The sequence below is a fragment of the Diceros bicornis genome, chromosome 34, assembly GCF_020826845.1.
Source record: "Diceros bicornis minor isolate mBicDic1 chromosome 34, mDicBic1.mat.cur, whole genome shotgun sequence".
NCBI classification, from domain to species: Eukaryota; Metazoa; Chordata; class Mammalia; order Perissodactyla; family Rhinocerotidae; genus Diceros; species Diceros bicornis.
In genome coordinates, this window is record NC_080773.1 from 17742973 (window position 1) to 17768875 (window position 25903).

A 25903-nucleotide genomic window follows, 5' to 3' on the forward strand; every position below is an offset into this window, starting at 1 on the left:
ACAAGACACTGGATCAGGAGTCGTCTGGACATCGTCTGTCCTCTGCCTGGGCTCACCCTGCACTGGGATGGAGTCGAGAAGCCTGGGGACCCACACTGCCCAGGATCTGGGTTGACCAACCCTGCAGCCTGGAGGTCAGATCCCACCTCTATCCAGCGCCCAGGGCCAGCTCACACCCTCTGGAGCCTGGTCAGCATCCCTGGTGCAGCCCCTGACATTGGCCGCAGGTCTCCTCATGGCCTCCAGGGAGCGACATCGGGACTCACAGACAACACACAGGAAATGAATGTGGTTTTGGCTAAGGAGGTGGAGAAGGGGCATGATTTCCAACCCTCCCTCTAACAGACCCTTCTGGATCCTTCCTACCTTCCTGAAATGTCCCACCCACTCCTTTGAGAGGCCTCTGAGCACCCAGCTTTGTCAGGGTTCCCTGTGGAGGCCCCTACTCCATACTTGGCACCACTCATGGGGAAGGTGGAAGGATCACAGGAAAGTCAGCCAAGAGAGGACAGAGGCCCCAGGATGGTCAGGGAGCAGAAGGACAGGCTCTGGGCCACAGCTCAGCCAACACACACAGAGAGGGAGGGTGTCCCTGAAACCTTCCCCTGAGGACGGGGGAGCCCACAGCTAACTGACCTCCCACCACCACCGTCCTCTCACCCAGGACGCACAGGAAACCTCCCCCTTCACATCCGGGAACTGCAGCTCCTTCTGAGACACCCGTAATGGGTCTCTGTCCCTGGAAGCAGAGGCCAGGCTGGTGACATTGGAGATGGAGGGCAGGTCCCCTCACCAGTCATCACTCAGCTTGTCCCTTTCTCAAACTCAGGTCATCTCTGTGACTTTTCTGCTGGGAGTAAATCCAACCTTCCCAGAGCATTTGAGGACAGGGGGAAGACCCTAGTGCCCAGCTGGGTTTGTGTGCTAAAGAGGAAGAGGCCTGGCAGTTCCTAGGGAACCAAAAAGTAGACAGAAAAGAAAGGGGAAGGAGGGGACTAGAGAGGCAGGAATGAGGGGAGGGAGGAGGAGGGTCCTGGGCAGAGACCCCACTCCTGGTCCCACATGACCCAGCTAAGCACTCCTGCCCCTGGAGGAGGCCCAGCACAGAGGGAGGAAGGACAGCAGGAGGCATCTGGACAGCAGTGCTGGTGAGAATTTCTGGAGCTGAAGCTCTTCTCACAGAGGGAGGGACAGAGCAGGCAGCAGCCACCATGGAGCACACCTCAGCCCCTGCCCACAGAGGGCGCAGCCACTGGAAGTGTCTCATGCTGGCAGGTGAGAGGAGATGATTCCCAGAGGGAGGGCTGTAGATGGGAGATCAGGGACTGCTGGGGTCTCCTGGGGAACACGGGGCTCTGAGTGTGGACGGAGGACTTCTGTTGCCCTGAGGGGAGAGGACATGGGAGCAGAATAGGATAGGGGGAGGGGACTCAGCAATAGGAAATTCTCATGATCTGGAAGTGATGAGAGGCAGGAGTATCTCAATTGCTATACCCTTGCAACTTAATCATCACTGAGGAATATTTTTTGAAAATTGATGATAATAATAGCAATTTATTTGAGGATGACCCTAGAAAAAACATTACTAGGAAATCTAAACAATATCATTGCCTACTACCCTTAGAAATAGAGAAATAAACACCAGGACCTGGAGGGCCCTGGGAACACTCATTCACTCATCCACAGGCATTTGCAGCCTGTTCCAGGCACTGCGGGTACAACTAGATCAGACAAGTCCCTACCTTGACGAAGCTCACATTCTGTGGGGAGGAGGACGCATAAGCAAAGAGATCTAGAATGTGATGTCAGGGACTGACAAGTGCCATGAAGGGAACAGAGCAAGGAAAGGTCAGACAGTGAAGACAGAGGGTCTTTACAGCAGGCGGTCAGGGAAGGCATCTCCCAAGGATGCCCCTGAGAGTGAGCAGGACTCTGAGGGCAGTGAGGGAGTGAGCCAGGCAGACACCTGGGAAGAGTGTTGAGAACAGAGGAAATAACAAGCTCAGAGGGGCTGAAGTAATGGTGGTCATGCTGCTGACCTTGACCAGTAGACACAGACACACAGACACACACACACACACACACACAAACACACACACACACACACACTGCAAGTCTAAGAGATGAAGAGACCTGCTCAGGCCCCAGGGCCTCATCTTTCCATCCCAATACATAGGTGCAAATATGGATTGATCTCTCTCTCTTCCCTCCTAGTCTCACTCTTAACCTTCTGGAACCCGCCCAGCACTGCTCAACATTTTATTGAATTGTTGCCGTCCAATGCTCCCGAAGGGAAGGATGTTCTTCTAGCTGTCCACAATCTGCCTAGGAATCCTGGAGCCCATGTCTGGTACAGAGGGGACACACTAGAGCCCAAACATCAAATTGCAACATTTGTAATAGGTAGATCAGGAAATATCCCAGGGCCTACATACAGTAGTCGAGAGATGATATTCGTCAATGGATCCCTGCAGTTAAAGAAGGTCACCCAGAAGGACACAGGATACTACACCCTACAAATCATAAAGAAAGATTTCCTAATTAAAGTAGGAACTGGACAGCTCCGCGTATACAGTGAGTGATTCCTCTCTGACCTCTGGGTGTTGGGTGGAGTGAATTCTGCTTCACACACACAAGATTGACAGACCTGGACTGTGCCTACATCCCCGCTGCATTACATCCATTGTTGGGATTTGAGCATTTAGTGCAGGACACATACAGTGGAGATAAACTTCAAAAGATTGGAGTTCCTTTCCTGCAATCCAGCCTCTGCAGACATTCCTTGAAGAGAGAAGGACCAGTCTGATCAGAGTAACTCAGCACAGGGAGATCAGTCTCAGTCCAGCCCCCTGGGCCCCTCCCTGGGACCATGACCCTGCAGGGCTCAGTCAGGGCCTGTCTTGAGGGGCCCCCGGGACCCTCACAGAAAAGCTTAGCCCAGGAAGTTCCTGCACAGACCCCTGTCCCAGGGCTCCTGACTCCAGTGACCCTGGGGAGCCTGTGCCAGGTTGGGTTTTGGCCTCCTCGGCAGGGCTGACTGGGAGCAAGGATTTCCTGGCTCCCCAAGTCCCCGGGCTCCTGAGCTGGTCACCAGCCAGGGCTCAGCCCCAAGAACCACATCTGGGCAAGGGCAGAGCCTGATCCTTCACCTGAGACTCAGCGTGGAGAGCACAGATGGACAAGGTCCCCAGGCCATTAGGCAACTGCCCTGGGGGACTTAGGAGACTCCAGAGGAAGGTCAGTGCCTCCAGGGGAGGAGCAGAGGAAAGAAGATGCTGCTGGCAACTCCTCATCCACCAGGGATCAGGCCCAGGGGTATTATTTCTTGGAGTCGAACAATCACAGATGCCATTTATTTGGGCAGCTTCTCTACCAAGATTTAGGTCAGCTACTATGAATATTTTAAGGTTAATTCACTGACAACCTGGGTGCCAAAAAACTTATCCTACTTCACTGAGGGGACACTGAGGCACAGGGAGATATAGTCACTGAATCAGGGTCACACAGACCGTAAGTGGCAGAACAGTCACATGAGCTCTGTCTTCAGTCACAGCCCTGTCCTCTCATCCACCAGGGACCTTACTAGGTGTGAACCCCTAGACCAGCTGTCAGTTCAGATCTTTTCTTCTTAGGTGTCCCCAGCTCAGAGGGAGAGATTGTGGTCTGCGGACTGAGAGCAAATGGAGAATTCATCACCATTTACCCTAGAACTACATCACCTGCATCAACAGTCAGAGTCAGTGCAGGGTCTGTCCAGGCCGCCCCCTCAGTGGCCAATCCAATCTCCTTGCACTGGACTTGACACCACTTATTTGTTTCCTGATGTGTTGGGGTCACTCCCGCCAGAGTAGAAAGGAAAGATCTTTGCCATCTCACTCCCCACTCTACCCCTGCAGCCAACACAGGGCCCACGTGTAACAAACTCTCAATTATTTTTGATGATGGAAGGAGTAATGAATGGTGAATGAATGAATGAATGAATGATTCAAATCTCTTTAGATATTGGAACCTGGATGCAGAGTCCTTGGAATTCTGGCCACACAGGACAGGTTCTCTGACCCTCCAGGAGCTGAGGCCCATATGGCAGACCTTTTACTGCTCTCTAGAGAAATTTCCTTCCCACTATTGGTCTGAGGCCCTGGGGTATTAATCATAATTTTTCCATATGGGAGATTTTAAACGTCTCCTCAAAAGTCTATCTCATAACCACCAAGCACAGATGGTTCATGAGGGCCAGATTTGCAGCCAGTTCAGGCTCCCCCCTTTCCATCAGTCACCCCTTCTGCATTTGCTCACGTCCACACCTGCCCTCAGCAGAGACACAAGAGACGTTAAAGACCAAGGGAGAGATCAGGTTCTGCTGCCAAAGCCAGGCAGCTCCTGCCTGTCCCCTAACTCCATTCTGGATCATTCCTTGGACTCTCTCTGTCATTTATGTGTCACTGGCTCATGTCAGTCACACTCAACTGGGAGGCTGTGATCCACATCTTTGCTCTGAGGCCTGAGCACTCACCTGACTGCCCGACTTGCTCCTGGTCCTCACGTGTTATTTATGCTCAAACCCCAGACCCACCCTTACCCGTGTCTAGGAGAACCTTGAAAATGGTGCCTCTGAGAAAACACACCTCTCTAGGTGATGCAGGTGTGTGCAACGGGAAGGAACTGTTTCTGGGTGGCCAGGCAGTCAGCTGGTCAGTGAAGAACCAGCAGATGCTTGAAGTGGGGGGGGGGGTGTCTCTGAATCTCATCCTGTGTCCTTTTAAGACCAAACCCTGCTAACATATTGACACTTGAGAAAGCCTGTGCTTTCTCCCAGACGTGGAGCAGGCGGCCTTAGGTCCTCTGAGCACTCTGATCCTCATGCATTTCTCTTGAGATACAGAAACCTGCCTTGTTCTTTTAAGGATTCGGGTTGGCTGAGAAGTGAGAGATGTCAACTGTGATTGAAGATGCCTAGGAGGAATCAAGGTACCACACAGGGCGATGTCCTCTCTGTTCCCTGCACAGTGGAGTTACCCACATCTGTCATCACAAGCTCCAACCCCGTGGAGCACGAGGACCCTGTAGTGTGAATGTGAACCTGAGACTCAAAACACCACCTTATGTGGTCCATCAACAGTCACAGCCTGGAACTAATAGGTCATATGGTGTTCTGTGTACAATTTCTTGAATATTCCCCATACCGTTTTTGACAGTGGATGCACCATTTTACCCTCCCGTCAACAACGCACAAGTGTTCCGATTTCTCCATATCCTCTGCAGCACTTGTTGTTTTCTGTTTTTTGGATAGTAGCCATTCTAATAGATATGAGGGAGTATCTAATAGAGGGAGTATCTGACTGTAGTTTTGATTTGCATTTCCCTAATGATTAGTGCTGTTGCGTATCTTTTCATGTGCTTATTGGCCATTTGTGTATCTTCTTTGGAGAGATGGCTGTTCAAGCGCTTTGCCCGTTTTTCAATCTGGTTATTTGCCTTTGTTGCTGTTGCTGAGTATGAGAGTTCTCTGTATACTCTGGATATGAACCCCTAATTGATATATAATTTCCAAATTATTTTCTTCCATTCCATAAGTCACCTTTCACTCTGTTGATTGTGTCCTTTAAGTTTTTTATTTTGATGAAGTCCAATTTATCTGTTTTTTTCTTTTTTTTACCTGTGTTCCTTGTGCCATATTCAAGAAATCATTGCCAAATCCAAGGTCATGAAGCTTTCTTCCCGTATTTCCTTCTAAGAATTTTATAGTTTTAGGTCTGACCTGTAGAATGTGGTCCATTTTGAGTTAACTTTTGTATACGGCTCAAGGCAATGGGCCAGCTTCATTCCTCTGCATGTGGATATCCGGTTTTCCAACACTGTTAGTTGAAAAGACTGTCCTTTCTCCGCTGAATGGTCTTGGCTCCTTTGTTGAAGTCATCTGTTCATGTAATCGAGGCTTTATTTCTGGATCTCTGTTGTATTCTGTGATCTATATGTCTGTCTCTGTATCAGTGCCACACTATTTTATTCTTTAGCTCTGTGGTAAGTTTTGAAATCAGGAAGTGAGAGTCCTCCAATTTTGTTCTCCTTTTTAAAGATTTTTAAACTATTTGGGGTTGCTTGAGATTCCGTAGGAATTTTTGGTTGGATTTTTGTATTTCTGCAAAAATGTCATTGAGATTTTCATAAGAATTATATGAAATACGTAGATAGTTTGGGGTATATTGGCATCTTAACAATATTATTTCTTTCCATCCACAAACATGGATGTCTTTCGATTTATTTGTGTCTTCTTTAATTTCTTTCAGAATGTTTGGTAGTTCTCACTGTACCCATCTTTCACCTCCTTGGTTAAGTTTATTCCTAAATATTTTATTCTTTTTGATGCTATTGTAAATGGAACTGTTTTCTTAATTTCTTTTTTGGATTGTTCATTGTTATTCTATAAAAATGTAACTGTTTTTGTTTCCTGCAACTTTGGTGAGTTGTTTATTAGTTCTAACAGGTTTTTCTGTGTATGGGGGGCGGAATCTGTAGGGTTTTCTACACATAAGATTATGTGTTCTGCTAAAAGAGATAATTTTTCTTCTTCCTTTCCAATGTGGATGTCTTTTATTTCTTCTTCTTGCTTCATTGTTCTGGCTAGGACTCCTGTACTATATTGAATAGAAGTGATGAAAGCAATATCCTTGTCTTGTTCATGATCTTAGAGGAAAGTGTTCAGTGTTTCACCATTGAGTATGATGCTAGCTGTGGGATTTTCATTTATGATCATTGTCATATTGAGTAGTCTCCTTCTCTTCCTAATAGTGCCTGTCATCTGTTAAAACCAGAGATTTCCTAAACCATGATATTCAATCCCCAGGCCAGGAATTAAAAGTCCTTTTCAGAGTGAGAAATCCTTTAGATTAGAAGCTTTCCAGGTCCGAAGGTGGTGAGGATTGAGTGGGCCATCCTCATTCCCTAATGAATTACTTAACAAGAAGTAAATGCCTTCCCACTTTATGTTATGTTCCCTTGGCCCCAGAGATGGACAGAGCTGGCAAACGTGCTTTCCCCAACACACATGGAAGTGCATATAGGGAAATGTGGCCTGACCTTTTCTGAAGTCAAAGAAAGTTCTAGGGAAGAATCACTGAAATTTCATGAGAGAAAAATTCACGTGATGATGAGGTTGTAGGACACGCGAAATGAGAAGAGGTTCCTGGTGCGGTTACTACAGAGATGTCCAGGGGGACAGTCAGGGGTCACCCTGGGGTGATCTGGGGGTCAAAGGGGAGGTGCAGCCCTCTCCTCACAGATGGTGACCTGAACAAAGACACTTGTCCTTCAGTAGGGGTCAGGGTCATCCTCTGGGTCACCATTACCGAGTGGCTGAGGCCTCTGAGGAAGGAGCAAGGCCCTAAGCCCCAGGCTCACTCTCAGTCAATCACCTCCTCTGTTTCTTCACGGAGCCAGTGTCAAAGCCCATGGTCAGAGTCGCCATAATACATAAAGACCCCAGTCACAGAACATAAGGATGCAGTGGTCCTGATCTGCCTCACAAATGATACTCGGATCTCCATCCAGTGGTTCCTCCCTGACCACAGTCTGCTGCTCACAGAGAGGGTGAAGCTGTCCCAGGACAACAGCACCCTCACCAAACACCCCATCAGGAGGGAGGATCCCAGGAATTATTAGTGTGAGGCCTCCAACCCAGTCAGTTCCAGCAAAAGTGATCTCTCCAGGTTGGATGTGAAGTATGAGCCTGGCCCTGTGGCTCTCTTACCCTCCTCTATGTTATCAAACTCTGAATAGATTTTTTCCTTATCTGTAAAATGATGATGTGATGCACTTTTCAAGTAGAGTTGTTCTGATAGTCAATGATGAAGGTGGAAATTCCTTAGAAGACTTGCATTGAGTCAATAAATGCTCAGCAATGTGAACTGACATTGTCATTATTGTTGGCTTAAGGTCACATTCCATTTCAGTCCCCAACTCCTGTTGGTCTCAGTTGCACCACGTCCACAGTGGAATGATGGGCAGTGGTTGTGCAATGAAGGGTGGGAGCACACAATAAGCTCTTAGGAATCTCAGTTCTATCCCTCCTCTAGGGGGAGGTGTGGATGGCGCCTGACTCTGATGCAGGCAATGGGAATAGACAAGAGGACACCCATGTGGGTAACAACACTGATGTTTTTCTCCCTATCTGATTCCTCCCGAAGAATTCCTAAAATCTTCCTGAGTATCCTGATTTTCATGACAATAGATTTATTTGCGTAGGTTCAGTAAGACTCTGTCCTCCTTGTTACCAGGATATCACTGGAAATATTGATGGTACAACCATGGCTTTGACTTGATTGTCCTTGTTGAGAATGACGCCCATGGGATCAGACATGACCCACACTTTAAGGAGCTAAGATTGGCTTGATGGGTATTTTGGGGATCCGGAGAAGAGAGGGCCTCACTCAAAGCTCTAGAGACTGCAGGTGAGTCCTGATGTCTAGGCTTCCTAACGTCAAGACGTTGTTAAAAGTCCCATCTGAGGATCCTTAGGAAAACCTGCATCAGAGGAGAAACTCTGTTGTGAGTGTGCAATCCTGCTGCACCTGTGTAAATAATCAGGCCAAATCAAGTGAGAGCAGCCTTGTTTTAGGATCAAGAACACTCTTCCTTGGAGATGATCTTTGTTGAAACGGAAAGTGATTCTTGGAGAAATGTTGTGTTTTCATGGAAAAGTCCAACAGCCTCTGATGATCAGATTCCGGCCCCGTTCACTGTCTCTCTGCTATTTTGCACACGTTTAGAAATCGCAGGAAACAGATGGAGATGCAGACTGGGTCTTGGCTGATAGAAATGCTGTTGAGTTTCCCTCCTGCTGTGCAGAAAGCAGTTTTCTCATGACCTAGAGGCCTCACGTTCCCCTCAGACTCACCAAACTTTAGACAGTTCTTCCTGACTGCAGGGCCCTGGCCTCCATTTTCTCAGAACATTTCTGTTAGAAATGAAATTGAAATCTGTAATTGCAGATTCTTTCTCTGTCCTTTTGAAAGGCATATATGTCTCCTTAAAATTTTCTTGCCAGTTTTAGGATCCAGGGAATGTCTTTCTCAAGGGGCTGGGTCCATCCCTTTGAAATGTAATCCTCCTGGAATATCCTGCCCCCTCCTCCTAGTCTCTGAGGGAGGGCAGGAGCCTAACTTGGGTGGGTGCATTTACAACCAAGATGCAAAACTACCACCTGTCAGAATTTTAGAAGTTTTACTTCTCTGTTAAGTAATGCTGATTAGCTATCACTGTACCTGCTCTTAAAATCTTGGCAGCCTTTTGTGTCAGGGGTTGAGTGCAGTCTTTCTCCCCTATTGCACTGGTCTTGAATAAAGTCCTTCTGCCCCTGTAACTTTGGTGCATTTTCTACTTGGACATTACCTACCTGTAATTAGCTGATTCTGGCATCTTGCACACAGTGTGGATCCTCACCATATTTTCAAATCCTCTAATTTTTTTCCTGATCTGGCTATTATCCACCAAATGAACATTTCCAATTTTCCTCCCTCCTTTCTGATTTGGCATCCACAGGAGGTGACGACCCGACTGCTCAGATCCTTCTCAGGTCCCAAGTTGCCTCCCACCCAGGCTTTGTCCCCAGGATACCTGAGAAGCACTGGGAGCTAAAGTCCAACAACATGAGAGAGACATGGAAGGCGCCCCACCACAGTGGCCCTGACCCCATGGTGTCCTCATTCCACACACGTGTTCACCTCACCTGAGGGAACAAGATCACACAGATTTTTAAACTATTCTGTCATAAAACCCAACCACTTCAGTGGACAAGCAGGTCCCTGCCATGTCAGCCACCCGCCCGCCCACACAGGACCACCCTGTCCAGTGTCCTCTCCAGCCTCGGGCCAGACGTCTGTGTCCGCATTTCTTTCCTTTCTTTTTATTTTTACAAATGCCTTGTGCCTATTCTAAGGAGAGTCCACAAATGGAACCTGGGAAATGGTAAATAGAATCTGTCCTCTGTGTCCTTTTGCTCCTTTTGGCCTCTGGGGTATTTGGCTGAACCCTTCGAGACCCGGGAGTGCGGTGGAATGTGGGTAAGCAGAGGGGGGCATCATGGGGTGGTGTGGAGCGATAGGGTTTGTGCAGAGTCCGGATGAGAACTAGTAATTCCTGGTGGGGTTTTGGGGGTATTAGGTATGATTTGGGATGTAATGGGACCATGCAGGAGGGCTGTTTTTCTGGGGATCCCATGGTACGGTGAGAATTTTGAATGAGAGGCTGACCGACCTGTTGAGGGAGGAGCACCTGGAGCTGTTGCAGTGAAGTTGGGGAGCCATCCTTCCAGACTTGGATGATGTGAGAGGTGAGATATACGGTTGGGGGTAAGGTTAAGATTCTTGAAGACTCAGATTAGTGTTCCGACACTGGGGACAAGAGGGAGCATCAGATGTACAGGCTGAAGGGGATATGCGACAGAGGACAAGGGGGAGAGGGATTTGAGCATCCAGTGGGGGCTTGGAGTCTGGAGAGCGGTGAAGGACTGGAGGATGGAGGACACCATGAATGCAGAAGACTTGAGCTGAGGGCATTTGGGAAATCAAGTCAGGAGAGAGTTTGAGCCTGGGGTAGTCAGACTGGAAAAGGGAACTTGGATGGAACCTGGGGGAAGGCCGTGAATGGAGGGCAGGGGTGGCAGTGGGGACCAAACTGAGAGCCAGAGTTTTCCAGTCTCTAGTTCTGACCAGTCGAGACATGTGCAGGTTGCTCTCAAAGCCTGGAGCACTGTAGAAAATCCAGATCTCATCCTTGTACCCTGAGACCTGAGTCACCAAGTGAGCCACGTCCCCAGGGGATTTGTGTGTGAGTGAGGAAGGCTGAATAGGAGCCTGGGGACAGGCAGAGGAGGGCAAATGTGGGGGTGGGGAGAGGGGGCAGAATGAAGTTGGAGGGTGTGGAGACTTTTCCTCCTTTGTTGACCAGTCAGAGTGAACTGCCCATGAGTGCACAGGTGAGAGCTGTGTTACAGGTGTCAGTGAGGAGTGGTAGGTGCCATGATGGTCTGGGCACCTGTCCTCCTCTAATCCAGGACATACCATTTGCATTTGTGATGCATCTGCTCTCCTCACCTGACCTTACGTTGGTGGGTGTGATAGAACCTAGGTCACGATGAGGAGTTCTGCCTCCCTAGTCACATTCTGTTCCATGTTCAGACACCCTGTCTCTCCTGAGGCCTAGAAACAGGTCAGGAGCTGTTTTTCTGTTGCTGTAGAAGGCATGGCCTTGCTCGGAACCCTAGGAGTTCCGCATGGAGCCTCTCTGCCAGAGGCTCCACAAAGCACCTTTCATCCTTCTCACGTGGGTTGGATGGAGGTACAGGTGCAGGGACTTGTCCTTTCCTCTGGAGGGTGTGTCCAGGGTGCCTCAGACTATTGGAGCCCTAAATCCTTCACAGTTGTAGCAGGTCCCTGAATGGTCACAGATGTGGATGGCCCTACAGCCCATAGAACTCTCATACTTTGCTTCAAGTGTGGATTACTAGAGCTGATCTAATCACTGATGTCACTGTCAACACTGATGTCATTGTCTTTGATTATCAATACCAGCAGGCATCCACTTCCACCCTTTGGAGCACATGCGTCTCACTAAGGCTTTCAGAATACATTTCTTGTTCATCCTTAGCAGGAAAGCTTCTAGTTCTCACCATTCAGTATGATAGTAGCTGTAGTTTGTAGGTTTTTTAGACGAGTTTGGTGTGTCCCTTGTCTCCTGTAGTCCCAGGCCAGATATGGCTGAGGACCAAGCCCAGAATCTGAGAGAAAGGGTTGCAGAGTTGTACCTCCAGGTAAGCGTTCAACCTTGCCAGGTTGTGCTAAGGTGAAGTGCCGGTGGAGAAGGGAGTGTGACCGTCAGACATGGGATGGCGACCTGGGACATACGATATCCGCTGCACGTGAATGCCAGTGAAGACATCCCCAACTCCCGTCTGAGGGAACCAGCCTTCCTCTGCATAAAAGCATACCATCATCCTCCTGGGGCCGTCACCTTGCAAGGAAATGCTTGTTCTGACCCACAACAAGAGTGAGGTTCCAACAGGGCCAAGAGGAGCGCAGGGCCTGTTCTGGGTTGAATATGTCATGCACTGAGAGAGAGTTATAGGACCTCACCAACCTGAGCTGGCAGGAGTCCGAAAGCATGTGTGTGACAGATTCTGTGCCAGTGATCCACTTATTGCTTTTCAGCTCTGCATCCACTCTCCACCGCCCTGCTGGATCTTGCAGGCATCTTTCATCCTCCTCCTGGCACGACTCTAGGCTTTGCCAGAAGAGGGCACCAGAGGGACACTACAGGAGGAAGGGCTTCTCTCCAGCCCTGGTTAGTGGTAGAGGTGGCCCCTGTGTCTCCTATTCCCTTCTTTAGAGCTCTTCATTCTTTAGTAACCAATTCCTGTTAACTCCAATCCCCTGTTACTAGTTAACGGTTCTTTATATTAATCTTTCCTGTTAAAATTAGTGTGTGGTTTCTGACTCCCGCCTGGACCCTGACTGATAGAGAGTCCAAGGGTGTGAGACCAAAGAGGACCAAGAGGAAGGCTTGATGGGGCCGATTCTTTCTCATGGCATGTAGGCTTTAAGGTGTTGGCTCAAGCGTCTGGGAACATCATTACTAGTCTGCTGGGCAGTGAGTTAACATCTGGAGTCAGTGCTAGACCTTCTCTGGCATGTTGGAGAGAAATACAGTCCCAATTTGGGGCGCATGGGGAAGCTGGAATGAGTCTGTTTTGTGCAGGCTCCTCAGTCCCCTCCTTACCATATCCCCTGGGAAGGCAATAAGAAACACACAGAGGAGGGGACATCGAGAGCTCTGTGGTGGCTCACCTCTGAGACAGAAGATGCTGATGGAAAATGCTGGAAAAGAGGATCGTGGGCTGGCCAAGGGTGACACTGAGCATGCAGAGGCCAAGTGTCCCCATTCACTAAAACAACCCACAGAGCAAAAGACCATCAGAGCTTTGACAGGCAGGGGTCTGTGGCGAAGCTCAATGACCAGGGGGTCCCAAAAAGTGAGACGATGGGAAACCTACTAATGTGCTGCTTGATAGAGGGCGAAATTTCCAGTTCTGGTGGGAAGAAATATGACTTAAGTCACCACGGGGGGATTGTTGACTTCCTATCTGCTTCCCAGATGGAGCCGGTTCACAGCCCTGGAACCCCATGGACGAGGGGGGAGGCTGGGTCTGTTTGAGAAGGACCCTGCAGCTCAACCACGAATGTAGACAGAAAATCTTCCCCCACACCAGAGAGACTGGGCGCCATTTATCTGGGGAGTTGGACGCTGGTTAAAGGGAAATGGTCAGACCTTGTGGGGATTATTTGGATGATGGCTCTGGATGGATGCTAATCCCCATCGGGAACCAGGGTGGGGCATAGGTGGACTTTTGGCTCAAGTCCTTCCGCCAGTGAGCCTAGTGGGACCGCAGACTCATCTTGTTGTTGTTTATGTCATCCCAGAAAGTGTAATAGCAATAGGTAACTGGAAAAGCCCCCATGTAGGTCCCCTGATCTGAGAGTGAGAGCTATTATGGAACGTAAGGTCAAATGGTGCTTCTGATACAATCACCACCGAGACAGTAAATCAGGAGCAATAATGCCCCCTGGGGAATTTCTGAAATGAGTGCCAACACCAAAGCTTGAGAGACAGAGGGGTCGAGTCACTACCACACCTCCATTTACTGCGCCTGTTCACTCACAGCAAAAGAGAAAGGACTGGACAATGACAACAGGTTATGACAAATGTAAGTGGCCATGACAAATTCAGCTGCAGTTCTGGAGGTGGTTTCTTACAGACCCTGGATGTGCAGCTGTGGACCTAACAATTCATTTTTCCATATTCACTGGCAGACATCATCAGAAGCATTGACATTCATATTCAGGAACAAGAGTACCCCTTCACTTCTGGCCTCATGGCTTGGTCAACTCTTCTGCTCTCTCTTACAATATAGTCCAGAGGGACCTTGATCATCTGATTTTCTGAAGAACACCACACTGGTCCACTTTATTGATAAATTTGTGTTATTTCATCAGACATAGTGAACAAGAAGTAGCAAGCATCCTTGATGATTCAGGAATAAGGCACATTTATGCCAGAGGGTGGGAGATAAACCACCCAGCCCTCCATCACATTGGTGTAAATCCTAAGGGCCTGTAGGTCTGGGGCATGTCCCAATATTCCTTCTAAACTGAGAAAAATTTGCTACACCTTGTGTAGCTGCCTTAATCCAAAGAGATAGGTCCCGTAGATTTTAGGGGGAAAATGTAGCACATTTTGATACACTACTCCTACTCACTTGTGAGGGAACCCAGAAGTTGCCAGTTTTGAGTGGATCCTAGAGCAAGAGAGGGCTCTGATGAAAGTTCATGCTGGAAATACAGCTGCTATGAAGCTTGGGCCACATCACCCAACAGACCCAACAACATTGAAAGTTTCTGACAGTGTTTGAGGTTCTGACAGTGCAGAACCTCAGGGTTTTGGAGCAAAGGTATGCCTCCTTCTGCAAATAAGTATCCTCCATTTGGAAAGCATCCCTTGCTTATTACTGGGTTCCAGTGGAATCTCAATACTTGAGTATTGGATACCAAGGGCGCTGTGAGCTTAACTGCACGTCACATACTGGGTGCTGTCTCAGCTATCAAACCATGACATCGGGCGTGCACAGCAGCATCCGTCATCTATTAAAAAGGTGTGTATGGCATCAGATCAAGCAGGAATGGAAGGCACAGGTGAAAGCCCCAGCAGGTGGCTAGATGCCCATGGCACACGCTCCTCCTGCCTCTTCCTACACTCACACTATGTGCTCATGGGAATTCCCTGTGATCTGTTTACAGAAGAGGCATAGACCAGGTTTATGGACGGATGTGCACAGTGAGCTGGCACCAGGCGGAAGTGGATGGCTGCTGCATTAGCACTCTGTATATATGGCCCTGAAGGAGTGAGGTAGGGGCATCCTTCAGGTAGCAAAACTTCAGGGGTCCAGTTAATGGGAGGGAGGGATGTCCTTAGGTCCACTTCTGCACGAATCCATGTTGAGCCACCTGGACAAAGACTTGGAAGGAATAAAAGCATAAAATTAAGACAGTGAGGGTATGTGGATGGTCCTCTGGGGATGGGCACAGAGTGTGAAGTTGTTCACGTCCTATACTAATGTCCATGAGATCCGTGCACCGAGGAGGAGGCTCTTGGTATGTAGGGGTATGTATGTGTGACACTTGGTATGTATGACACTGTTGTCAGGCAGCTTCTTTCCCCATCAGTTCTTGCTCACTGGGCCATGTGCAAAGTGGCCATGTGAGCAGGGGTGGAGGCTCTGCATGGTTACAACAAATGGGCTCACTCTCCCCGAGGCTGACCTGGATGTTGACTGTACTGAGTGCCCAAACCAACAAAGGTAGAGGCCAATGCTAACTTGTTACTGCGTCATTCTACTATAAGACTACACAGGACATGGTCCATCATGGAGGGGTCTGAGCTTTATCCTCACAGGGATGGACACAAACTGTGGTCTCTGATTTGCCTTCCTTTTACTCTATGCTTCTGTCAACACTGCCATTTGAGAACTTAGAAAATGTGTTGTCTAATGCTATGGTATCCTATGAAGTATTGCTTCCAATGAGGGGATACATTTTAAGGAAGAGGAAGTCAGACAATGAACTTTCACACCCATGGAGCTCACTGATCTTCCCCGCTGCCCCACTACACAGAGACAGTTGGCTTTTCAGGATGTGGAATGTCCCATGATGGCTTATGAGGGCACCAGGTGAGAGATGGTACCTGGCCATCCAACGGGAAATGCTGTATGTCTTAAGCCAGTGGCCAGTCTATTCTGTCACTTCACCAATAGACAGAATGCGGAGTCCATGAAACAAGGGAAAGATAAGGGAGTGCCCCCTCCCTCTAGTACACCTCATAGCCCACTTAAAGAATTTTTGCTTTTGTCTCTACGTTGTTGTGGGCGAGGAATCCCATCATAGTTCTAATCAATTGGAAGCCATGACTGCCCCCGGGCCATCTTGTGCTCCTCATGCTGCTGAAACAACAGGCAGAGAAGAGGGTCACTGCTGTGCTAATGGCCGGAGGGGAGCTGACTGCCAGAGGGAGGTTGGGCTGCTGGGTCAAGGAGGACTCTGTTTGGAAGCCAGGCAATGTATTGGGGGCACATCTTCATATTTCATTGTCCAGTGGCCCTGTTCAGTGGGAAACTGCAGAAATTCAATAAATACGAGACCATGGAACAATTCATTCCCATCAGAGTGAAGATTTGTGTCAACAGTAATCGTTTAACTAGGTGTTGGCAGGTGGTACTGACTGTGGAATGGGTGGTGGAAGAAGGCAGCTCTGATGACCACCAGCTACACACCCAGGACCCTCGCAGCTTTGTTTATGGGATTTTCTCCTCCACCCTCCTCTCACTGTGGTATATGAAGAACTAGTTGTCTAACACTGTGGGAGTCTGACTCATTGTCATTAGCACACCATGTTCCTATGATTAAGTAACAGATGGGAATTGTGTGCCTTCAATATTGAAGACTCTGATTTTCATCTGGACAAAGAAAAAGGGTGGATACTGAGGAGGAAAAGGATGAACTGTGCTGGACACTTTCTGTGTCCTTCTCTAGATTCACTCTCTCCCCTTCTCCCCTCTGCTCTGCTCTGTGGGTGGCAGAACTATGAGAACTGTGTCAAAGGGATCTCCTGGCTTCTGTCTGGGTTAAGGCACTGGGGATCCCGAACAGGAGACCAGAGGGAGGACATGGAGTGAGGTTGGGGTATTAATTCTCCAGCTCCTTCCCTATAGTGTCACTGGGGGCTGGACAGATTTTTCAGCCTGAGATCAGAGCTCCAGTCAGCCAACTCCAGACCTCTCCCATCCACCCACTCCAGATTCTAGAATGGTAATAAGTTCTTCTCAGCCCTTCAGGCCTGGATGATAACAGACCCAATGATAACAGCCTCAGGAGACTGTGTAAACCCTCTTGTTTCTCTACTTCACGCAAGCTCGTACGTCAAGATATTCGCATGGGGCCAGCCCCTGGTGTGTGCTGGGACCCTGACTGCTAATTAGAAGCCTCATTGGTGGGAGTGCACCTTCACCTCCCAGGTCGTGGTGATGCCCAGATACCTCTGTCTGCAGCATCCTGAAGGCTCTGCTGCCACCGAGGCTGGAATGGAGACGTGCCCCAGACCAGTGAAGGACGGGCCTGAGATGGGGCATCTCTCACAGATTCCTCTCCTCCTCTGTGCCAGATTTCTGGGTGTCCTGCCCTCCCCTCACATAGAGAAAGCCCAGCACTGGGAAAAAGCACAATGTCTTTATTATCAGACACATGTGGCCACTGCTTGAATGTCTAGTCTCCCATAGGGCAAGTTCAGCTGCTCCAGGCCCTTCCATACGTTCTCATCAGGTCACAAAGTGTGTGTGGGTGTGTGTGGATGGTAACTCATGGGGAGGATGGAAAAATAATTTGGTGTTTGGTTATGAAGTCAGACAGAACGTTGGGTTTAGGGTCAGCAAGGTCTAAGAATCAAGGGTAATGGGGTCAACAGGGAGAGCACTCCACAACAAAGGGCTAGGGATAGCCCCAGCCCCCCCACCAAAGCCACATAGGAGGTAGGGGCAGCTTTGTCTTGAAGAGGAGGCTGATTCTCATTCTCATACCCAGAGTTCTCAATCACAGAGAAGACCCCAATATTCTTGGCATGATTCAACAAATATCTGGAAGGTTTGGCCATGCAGCCCTGAAGGTTCACTGAGGCAGACAGCCCACCTAGAGAGTGAAGACTGAGTCAGAGAGGAATCAAAGCACAGCACACTTAAATTCCGAAGACCCAGCATCCCGGACGCGCCCCCTCCCTCACTAGACCACGAGATCAGCCTCTCAGTCCTCTTCTTCCCTGGGACTAGACATCTGACCCCCAAGCTCCCTCCACCCTCACATCCATGAGTCAGGGCCTCAAGCAGCCTCCAACCTCAGGACCAGTGAATCTAGGCCCCTAACCGCTTCATCCTCGATATCTGCAGCACTCACCTCCCCTGAGTCGAAAGGAACCCCGGTAACAACGAGTGGTGCCCTTAGGGCAGGTAACATTTTCAGAGTTTTGTGCGAAGGATCCTAACTGCACAGAGACAGGACACTGCAGGTCTCCTGGTACAGGGGCAGCTGGGGAGCAGAGAGAAGGTTGGGGTACACAGCTCTGCTCCTCGCTGCAGCCACCCTCCTTGCGCCCTGGAAGCTCTTGTCTCCTGGGCCCCATCTCTCCGTGTCTCTGTCCCCATCCAGCCCGCTGGGATCCCACACCTTGACGAGGCAGGGCATCCAATAGGACGCTGCTGCTCTTGGCTCTGTTGCACCCGTTGGAGGAGCAGAACCGGGCATAGGAGGCGATGAGAATTCCAAGGGGCCCCGAGTGAATGGTGACAGTCGGGGAATTCTGTGTCCTGATCTTGCTGCAGCCTTTGCTCCCCACTATGAGTGATCTGCGTCCTGAGAGGTGAGAGAGTGAGAGCGGGGCTGAGGGAGGGGAGACTCCAAGGCAGGCAGGAGGCAGTGGTTCCCTGATGCTCAGCAGGCAGAGGGTGAGCGCAGGTTCCCTGAGTACAAAGAAGAGTACAGGTCACCTTGAATGTAGGCGAAGACTGGGGCCAGAGGCTGGGTCCTCCCCCAGCGCTGCCACCCCTCAGTTCTTGTGCCAACATCACCTTCTCAACAGAGCCTCCCTTAGCATGCTTTACACGTTGCAACCTTCCCCTCACTTTCTCTCTCCCCTTTCCCTGAGGGATTTCTCTCCATATCTCATCTCCACACCCACATCTTCCTCCTTATTGTTGGGTTTTTTCTGTTTCCTCCCTTGCACGGAAAGCTGCACGAAGGCAGACACAATGGAATTGATGGATTTTAATTAGTATTTGGGTGGTGAACATGATGTAATCTATGCAGAACTAGAAGAATAATGATGTATACCTGAAATTTATACAATGTTATAAACCAATGTTACCAGAATAAGAAAAAAAAAAAAGTGGGATCTATGGTGCCTGGCAAACAGCAGATGCTCGATAAACCTCAAATAAACCCATTGGGTCCCTCTGTGCCAGCTCTGTTCTCAGCCCTTTGCACGGGCTATCAAGTATATCCTCACGACCACCCCGCAAGGTAGGTACTGTTATTGCCCCCAGTTTTCAGAAGAGGAAACCAAGGCACAGAAAGAAGAAGAGTTGGGTTTAGAACTCCAGGTGTGAGGGTAATCAGGCGGGAAATTCAGGGACAGAATCCAGGGCGGGGAGGCCCAGGACCCAGCGCAGGGGCCTTACCCTCTGGCTCACCCCACGCACCTACGTCTACGAGCAGAAGCGTCTCCTGACACATCTCCCCAATGTCACATGTCTGGTAACCACCCTCGGTCCATTCGATGGGTGTCTGAGCCAAGTTTGGCAGTGTCGCGGACATGATCCCTTGGTGACAGGTCAGAAGAGCTGCACAGAAGGAATTACCAGGGTCTGGGTAAGCCAGGGAGCCAGCCGTGTCTGTCCCTCCAGCTCCCAGGCTTGAGAGTTGATCACATTCTTGAGTCACACTCCAGGTGACCTGGCCACAGAGTCCCTCAATCTCAGATTTAGAAGGGACCATGGAAGTCAGCCCCACCTCCTTTCTTTACCGTAGTTTTGCTCGAATACCTGCAGGGACCTCTCTCAACACCAAGAGGAAGGCTGCTCCTCCCTTTGCGGGGGAGAGAGACGGAGGGCTCTTCCTCAGCCTGAGCCAATCTCTGCTTCCCTCTCTGGGCCTCAAGGTCCTCATCTGGATAATGAGCAGGGTAGCATGACATCATATATTTCTTTTCACTGAGAAACCACATGTTCTAAACAAAAAGACTCAAATACCTGGCATGCACTGATTATTTACTATGAGCCTGGCTGTGATGCTTGCTTTCCTTGGATTAGCCCACTGATGCCTCCCAAGGGGTTTACTGTGTCTGGATCATTTTAGATGGTGGGGAAGACAGGGATCGGTGACCGTTCTTGGCTTCCTCGGCCCCTGTGGTCCTCAGGAGTCTAGTGTGAAAATCGTGAGCCTAGACCTTCTCTGAAGGCCATCACAGGATCAGCAGTGACATGTCCCCTGAGGCAGAAACTCCTGGGCTGACCACGCAGCATCCACAGACACGGGCAACCTTCACAGCAGCCCTCACGAAGGAGGACCACTCCTGTCCCCGCTTCACAGGCGACAAAATCGCGGCTCCTGCTGCCTCCTCCCAGCCTGGCCCCCGCTCTCCCCACCCATCTTCCCCGCCTTGGTCAATGGCAGCTCCTTTCAGCAGTTGCTCAAGTCATTCTTGACAATCCCCTTTCTCTTACACCCCGTGTTGCGCCCATCAGGAAATCCTGTTGGCTTAGGCTGCAAAATCCCTCCAGATCCTGACCACGTCTCACCAGCTCTACTGCTTCCAAGACGCCCTTGGGTCTTGCCTGCTTCCTCCTGAGTCTCCCTGGGGGTCCCCTCCCCCACTCCCACTGCCCCCTCACTCTATTCTCCACCCATCAGCCAGAGGATCCCCATAAAGGTAAGTCAATTCGTGTCACTCCTCTGCTCAGAAGACTCCAGTAGGTCCCCAACCCACTCATAATAAAATTCTAAGGCCTTAAGTTGGCCCCAAAGGCTCTACGTGATCTGGCCTCCCCATCCCCTCTGTCTACATGTCCTGCTCTGCTCTCTGTCGATCACACTGCTGTAGCCACATTGGCCTCCAGGCCCCTCCTCGAACACGCAGCAGGCCTACACCCACCCCAGGGCCTTTGCATATGCTCCCCTGCTCCTGACTGTCTGCAGTCATCACCTCCTTTTGGTGAAATAGGCTTTGGGTGAAAGAGGCTCAAAGATGTGGTGATCCTCAAAGGCTGGTTCAGTGGCAGAGCCCAGACAGCAGTCCACATCTCTCTGACTCGGACATTAAGATCTTAACTGCTTGCTCTCCTGACTTTGTCGACCCATGACTCTCACTGGGACCACCACCCAATTACTTAGGGGGCAGTCAAGTCTGTTCATGCTCCAGCCCTTTGGTTCTTCCTCAGCCTGGGCTCCTGCCGTGGCCCATCCTGGGCAGTATGTGCTCTAGCTCCCAGCCCTCTCCCGCCCCCATGCCTTTGCAAGAGCTGTTCTCCTGCAAAGTCTCCTGCAAAGTCACTGGGAATGCCCTTCTCTCCTCCACCTCTTCCCTGACCTCTTGTGGTTCCCAGCTTCTGAGGCCTGGTCTCCCTGATGCTCAGGAAATACCTGCTAAGCTGCTGAACTGAACTGAGCCAGGGAAGCCCAACACACCCTCCCAGATACGGCTCCAATGTCAAAAGCTAACAGAATATGGATATATGTTAGGAATATTCACTTTTGGCACAAAAGCTTTGTTTTATGTGGCATGTGTGTGGTTTGTGTAGCATATGAGTATCGTAAGTGTGTATGGGTGTAGTATGTGTGTGGGGGTATGGGGTTGAATGGGGTGTGTCATACGTGTATGGCATGTTTGTACATGTGTCTGTATGTGAGTGTGCATGGTATGTGATATGTGATGTGTGTATATGTACAGTGATACAGTGTGTGTGTGAAGTATGTGGTATGTGTTTGTTGTACAGGCGAAGTGTGGTGTGGGTTCTGTGTGTCTGTGTGTTGTTTGTGTGTGATATATGGTGTGTGTGGTGTGTGGTCTGTGGATTGTGTGTGGTGTATAGGGTTGGGGTATGTGTGGAACATGTGAGCTGTACAGAGACATGTGTGTGGTATGGATGTGTGGTGTGTATGTGGCATGGTGTGTGTGTGTTGTGTGAGTGTGTGTGTGTTGTGTGAGTGTGTGTGTGTGGCATGTGTTGCATCTGATGTGTTTCTGAAATGCCTTATGGATTACAAATGTTGCCTGGTCCCAGAGAGGAGGGCCAGACAATTAAACCAGCCTTAATGAGAAGGAGAGACTGAGACTCTGACTCTCCCTGCTCAGCCCCCGGCCAGGGCTCCCCTGCCCTCAGGAGAAAGGCCAAGCCCTCAGTCTGGCTTTGCGGGGACATCACCAGCGCCCCCCCACCTCTCCCGTCCCCACCAATATCCATTCCCCAGACACGCCAGGTCGTTTGCTGCCTCCGTGGCCTTGCCCCAGCTGTTCCTTCTGCCTGGAGTGGCTCTCCCTTCATGGCCCACACCCCCCTCGTCTACCTGGAAAACCTGTAATCACCCCCAGTCCCGGCTGTAGCCCATCCTCCTCATCAGCCGTCTCAGGCAGAGCCCAGGAAGCCTTCTTGACAACAGCAGGCTCACCCACCTCCAGGCCTTTGCACACGCTATTCCCTCTGCCTGCTCGTGTCCTTTTCCTCTTCTACAAATAAACCGCAGCCCATCCCGAAGACACAGCTCACAGTCACCTCCTCGATGTGCCCTCCTTGACACCCACCCCCCAGGACATCAATATCTTCCTTCCTCTGAGCCCCCAGAGCCCTCCCCCACAGCCCTGTTCCCTCTGCTCCGTGATGTCTCCCCTCCTGGTCCTGGAGGCCATTAGGGCAGGGGCAGGGTCTGAGTCCCCTGGGGTCCCCAGGGAGACCTTGGAATCCTGCGTGAACTCACTTCAGCAAACAAATCCCGGGCACCCAACCCTAGCCAGCCCTTGTGCTGCCCAAGTCTGGAACACTTGGTGTCAGTGACATCGGGCCCTGTCCTCAGGCTCCTGGTCCAGCCAGAGGGATCCACGCACAAAGAGGGATGTGTACTGAACTCACTCAACTCTCTCTTGAAGCTTTAGGGGTCAGGGTGCTGTAGAGAGATGAGGAAACTGAGGCTCAGACAGGGACGGCCCTTCCCTCACTCTCCGAGGTCCCTTCTCCCCTCCCTGCCCGCAGTGGCCCTTCTCATTGAGACACTCCAGGCCCCTCTCAGTCAGCCCAGTGTGTGGCTTCCATGGGGAAGTGGGGACCCTCCCAGTGTCCCCGTTTGGCTGCTGCTTGCCCTGTCACACCTGGAGCACCCAGCAGGCCTGCTGGGTGCTCCAGGACCATGGGTGGGGGTGGGTGAGAGTGGGGTGGGGTGGTCGAGGGGAAGTGGGAGACCCAGGGTGACCCCAGGTCAGGGGTGTGGAGCTATGGAATTGGAAGCACTGAGTCCCTCCCAGGGTGAAAACCAGCAGGCGCTCCTGCCCTCACTTCCACACCCAATGGGGAAAGTGGAATGCAAAGCAGCCGCCCTCTCTGCCCCTCTGACCTTCCTCTCTGCTCTCTGGTTCCCCTCCTGCCTGGACAGGCCACCCTGACAGAGTCAGCCTGGCCTGGCATCAATTAAAACACCTACCATTGGCTCTGGCCCTGTGTATCTGTCCCCTGGACCACGTGCCCTCTCTCTCCCCTGCGGCTACACACCTCTTACTGGCACTCCCACCGAAGTGCTTTCCAGGAGAATCTCTCCCTTTGCACACCCTGAGAGAGTAATAAACTTCTGAATGACTTGTGGGTGCTGGCTTTGGTGGGATGTGTTTGGATGTCCAACTTTCACAAGGGGCACTGCGCCCCAAGGCTAAAGTGCAGGGCACAGCCTCGTCTTCCACACGGGGGACTCACCTTTAGGATCGCAGTTCTCGCTCACAGTCAGGGCCCCGACTTTTTGAGTGTCATTAAGCAGGTTGCAGCCTGCTTGGGACGTGCACCCTTGGACTCTCAGATTGGTGGCAATGTCCCCTGTGGAATGGACGAGAGCGCGAGAGAGGAAACACTGCCACTGGGACAATGCAAGCTTCAAGGGGAGGTGCAGCTCTAGGAAGCCAGGCCCACCTTCCTCCTGTCCCAGGCCTCAGCTACCCTCCTTCCCCAGAGACCCAGATCTTGGTCCTCAGACCTCCCCGTTCAGTGCCCCACAGGGACCCTGCTGTCCTAGCTCACCTCCCCTGAAAAGGAGGATCCCGTTGTAGCAATGCATTATCCCAGCAGGGCAGGGCAGCTCTGTTGCAGACAGACAGCCTTCTGTGGACAAACAGACTGGACATCGCAGGGACCCTGGGACTGGGAGGTGAGAGAGAGGGGGAGGGAGGATGAGAGGGCTCTGCCTTCAGATCAGGTGGCTTCTCTCTGCCCCTCCCCTTTTGCTTGCCCCAGAAATCAACCTCCCCTGTCTCCCCCAGACATGCCCTCCTTGGGCTCCTGTCATGCAGGCCCAGGGTGGGGGGAATTAGGGACAGTCCCTCTGTGCTCACCTCAATCCTCTCAGCCCTGTTGCTCCCCTCCTCCCCATCCCCTTTCCCCTCCTCCTCCTCTCCCTCCTCCCTCATGTACCTGTGGGAGGGAGCCAGTCCCAGAGAGGGACTGTGTTGGGGACATCGTTGCATAAGTCCCTGTTGCGACACACGTGGGTGTAGGAGACGATGGAGACGCCTGGGCCTGCCCTGTGCTGGGTGACGCGGGCCTCCTGATCTGCCTCCAGGGTGCAGCCCTTGCTGAGCACCAAATTCACTAGGGGTCCTAGACCAAGAGAGAGAGGGAGGCCAACATGGGGTCAGGACTCCAGGTCCTTGAGGGAGGGTCTGCATCGTGGCCTGGGGTGAGAGACTGGAGAGGCGGTGACTGGATACCGGACTGTGCCCCTGCTGGGGAGGGGACAGCTCCCTCTAGGAGGGCAGGGGTCTTTTGAGTTCCCAGACAGAATGCAGGTAGGACTGGGCAGGGGGAGGGATGTCTCTGCACAGGAGAGGGTGGGAGTCGGGCTTGGGGCTACGGGGCCCTTCTCACCATTCTCAATGAGCATCATTGTGTCTTGGCAACCCCAACCGTCCTCACAGGTTTGCTGGTTAGTCACCGTCCACTTGAGTGGTATTTCTGATACATTCTTCACAGCATGAGCTCTCCCCGACTGACAGGTCAGGGCCTGCACTCCTGCGATGAGAAGAGCAAATCCATCTCAGCCCGTCCTCCTGGGAAACCCCTCCCAGGTTGGGGTCCTCACTCACCTGGCAGCAGGAGAGTGATGCCCTGGAGGGCCAGCAGGAGGGCAGGGCTCATGATGAGGGCAGCTGGAACTCTCTCGTTCCTGCTCTTTCTCCCAGGACACGGAGACCTTTTATATCTCGCCCCATTCAAGGCAGCCCAGGAAGGGGGTGGGGAGGGGAGGGCCTTGCTAGAGGAGGCCTGGGCCCACCTTCTGAGTCTCAAGGCTAAAAGGCCTAGGAATGTGAATCCTCTGTCCTCCCTCAGATCCAAGAGACCAAGACCGCAAACACATCCTCCCTCAGACCCAGGAGTCCAGGCCTCCAACTCCCTCAAAAGTTAGAGACTGAGGCACGCTGGCCCACAGGCCCCACTGGTCCAGCTCTTTCCTCCTGAACCCAGCTATGTGGGTCTCCACTCCCACCCTGTTTCAGGGTAGTTTGGGAAGGTGGTTTCCTCATCTCTCATGGCAACCTGGTCACCTTCAGGCCCCAGGTGGGGAAATGGCCCAACTGCATGTGAGGACATTGTGCGGTGGGTATTGGCCAGTCCCATGTTCTCTCTATCCTAACCTCTGCCCCCACGGATTCCTACTTCTCTTTTCTTTCTCTTTCCTTCCTACATTGCTTTACTTTTTATTCCCTTTTTCACAACATTCCCTCATGCTTTTCTTCCTCTTTTATTCTCTCCCCTCCCAGCACAACATGGGTCCTAAAGCCTCCATTTCTTGCCACCCAGGAGGGAGCTACGGTATGTCAGGGTGACCGGCTGGAAACTGAATATCTATGGGAGAATTAAGATATTCTTTGACAAAACAAAGTTTCTTTGCCAGAAACAGATGGGAACAGTGGTGTGCTAGAAAACCAGCTTTTCAGAAAAACAGCATCAACAAAACCTGCCTTGTACTGTTGGCCCATTTCTGTGGTGTAAATACTTCTAGCACATCTG

General features: G+C 51.0%; 1 protein-coding gene and 1 pseudogene across 1 annotated transcript; one reads left to right on the plus strand and one right to left on the minus strand.

The window, feature by feature from the left end:
- Positions 1-1211: 1211 nt before the first annotated feature.
- On the plus strand, positions 1212-7776 carry LOC131397580 (carcinoembryonic antigen-related cell adhesion molecule 1-like; annotated as a pseudogene).
- Positions 7777-17239: 9463 nt separating this feature from the next.
- On the minus strand, positions 17240-25030 carry LOC131396943 (CD177 antigen-like). Its single transcript, XM_058529466.1, has 9 exons — positions 24979-25030; positions 24761-24904; positions 24308-24493; positions 23918-24037; positions 23600-23716; positions 19346-19486; positions 18315-18500; positions 18045-18176; positions 17240-17783 (listed from the first exon to the last, which is right to left on the minus strand). The coding sequence occupies exons 1-9, from the start codon at positions 25028-25030 to the stop codon at positions 17524-17526; spliced, it is 1338 nt and encodes a 445-aa protein (XP_058385449.1). The 3' UTR covers positions 17240-17523.
- Between the last annotated feature and the right edge of the window lie 873 nt (positions 25031-25903).

Coding starts and splice junctions, on each gene's coding strand:
- LOC131396943 (XM_058529466.1), bottom strand. CDS start 25,030: ATGAGCCCTGCCCTCCTGCTGGCCCTCCAGGGCATCACTCTCCTGCTG. Junction 24,494..24,760: donor AATGATGCTCATTGAGAATG/GTGAGAAGGGCC, acceptor CTCTTGGTCTAG/GACCCCTAGTGAATTTGGTG. Junction 24,038..24,307: donor GGACTGGCTCCCTCCCACAG/GTACATGAGGGA, acceptor CTCACCTCCCAG/TCCCAGGGTCCCTGCGATGT.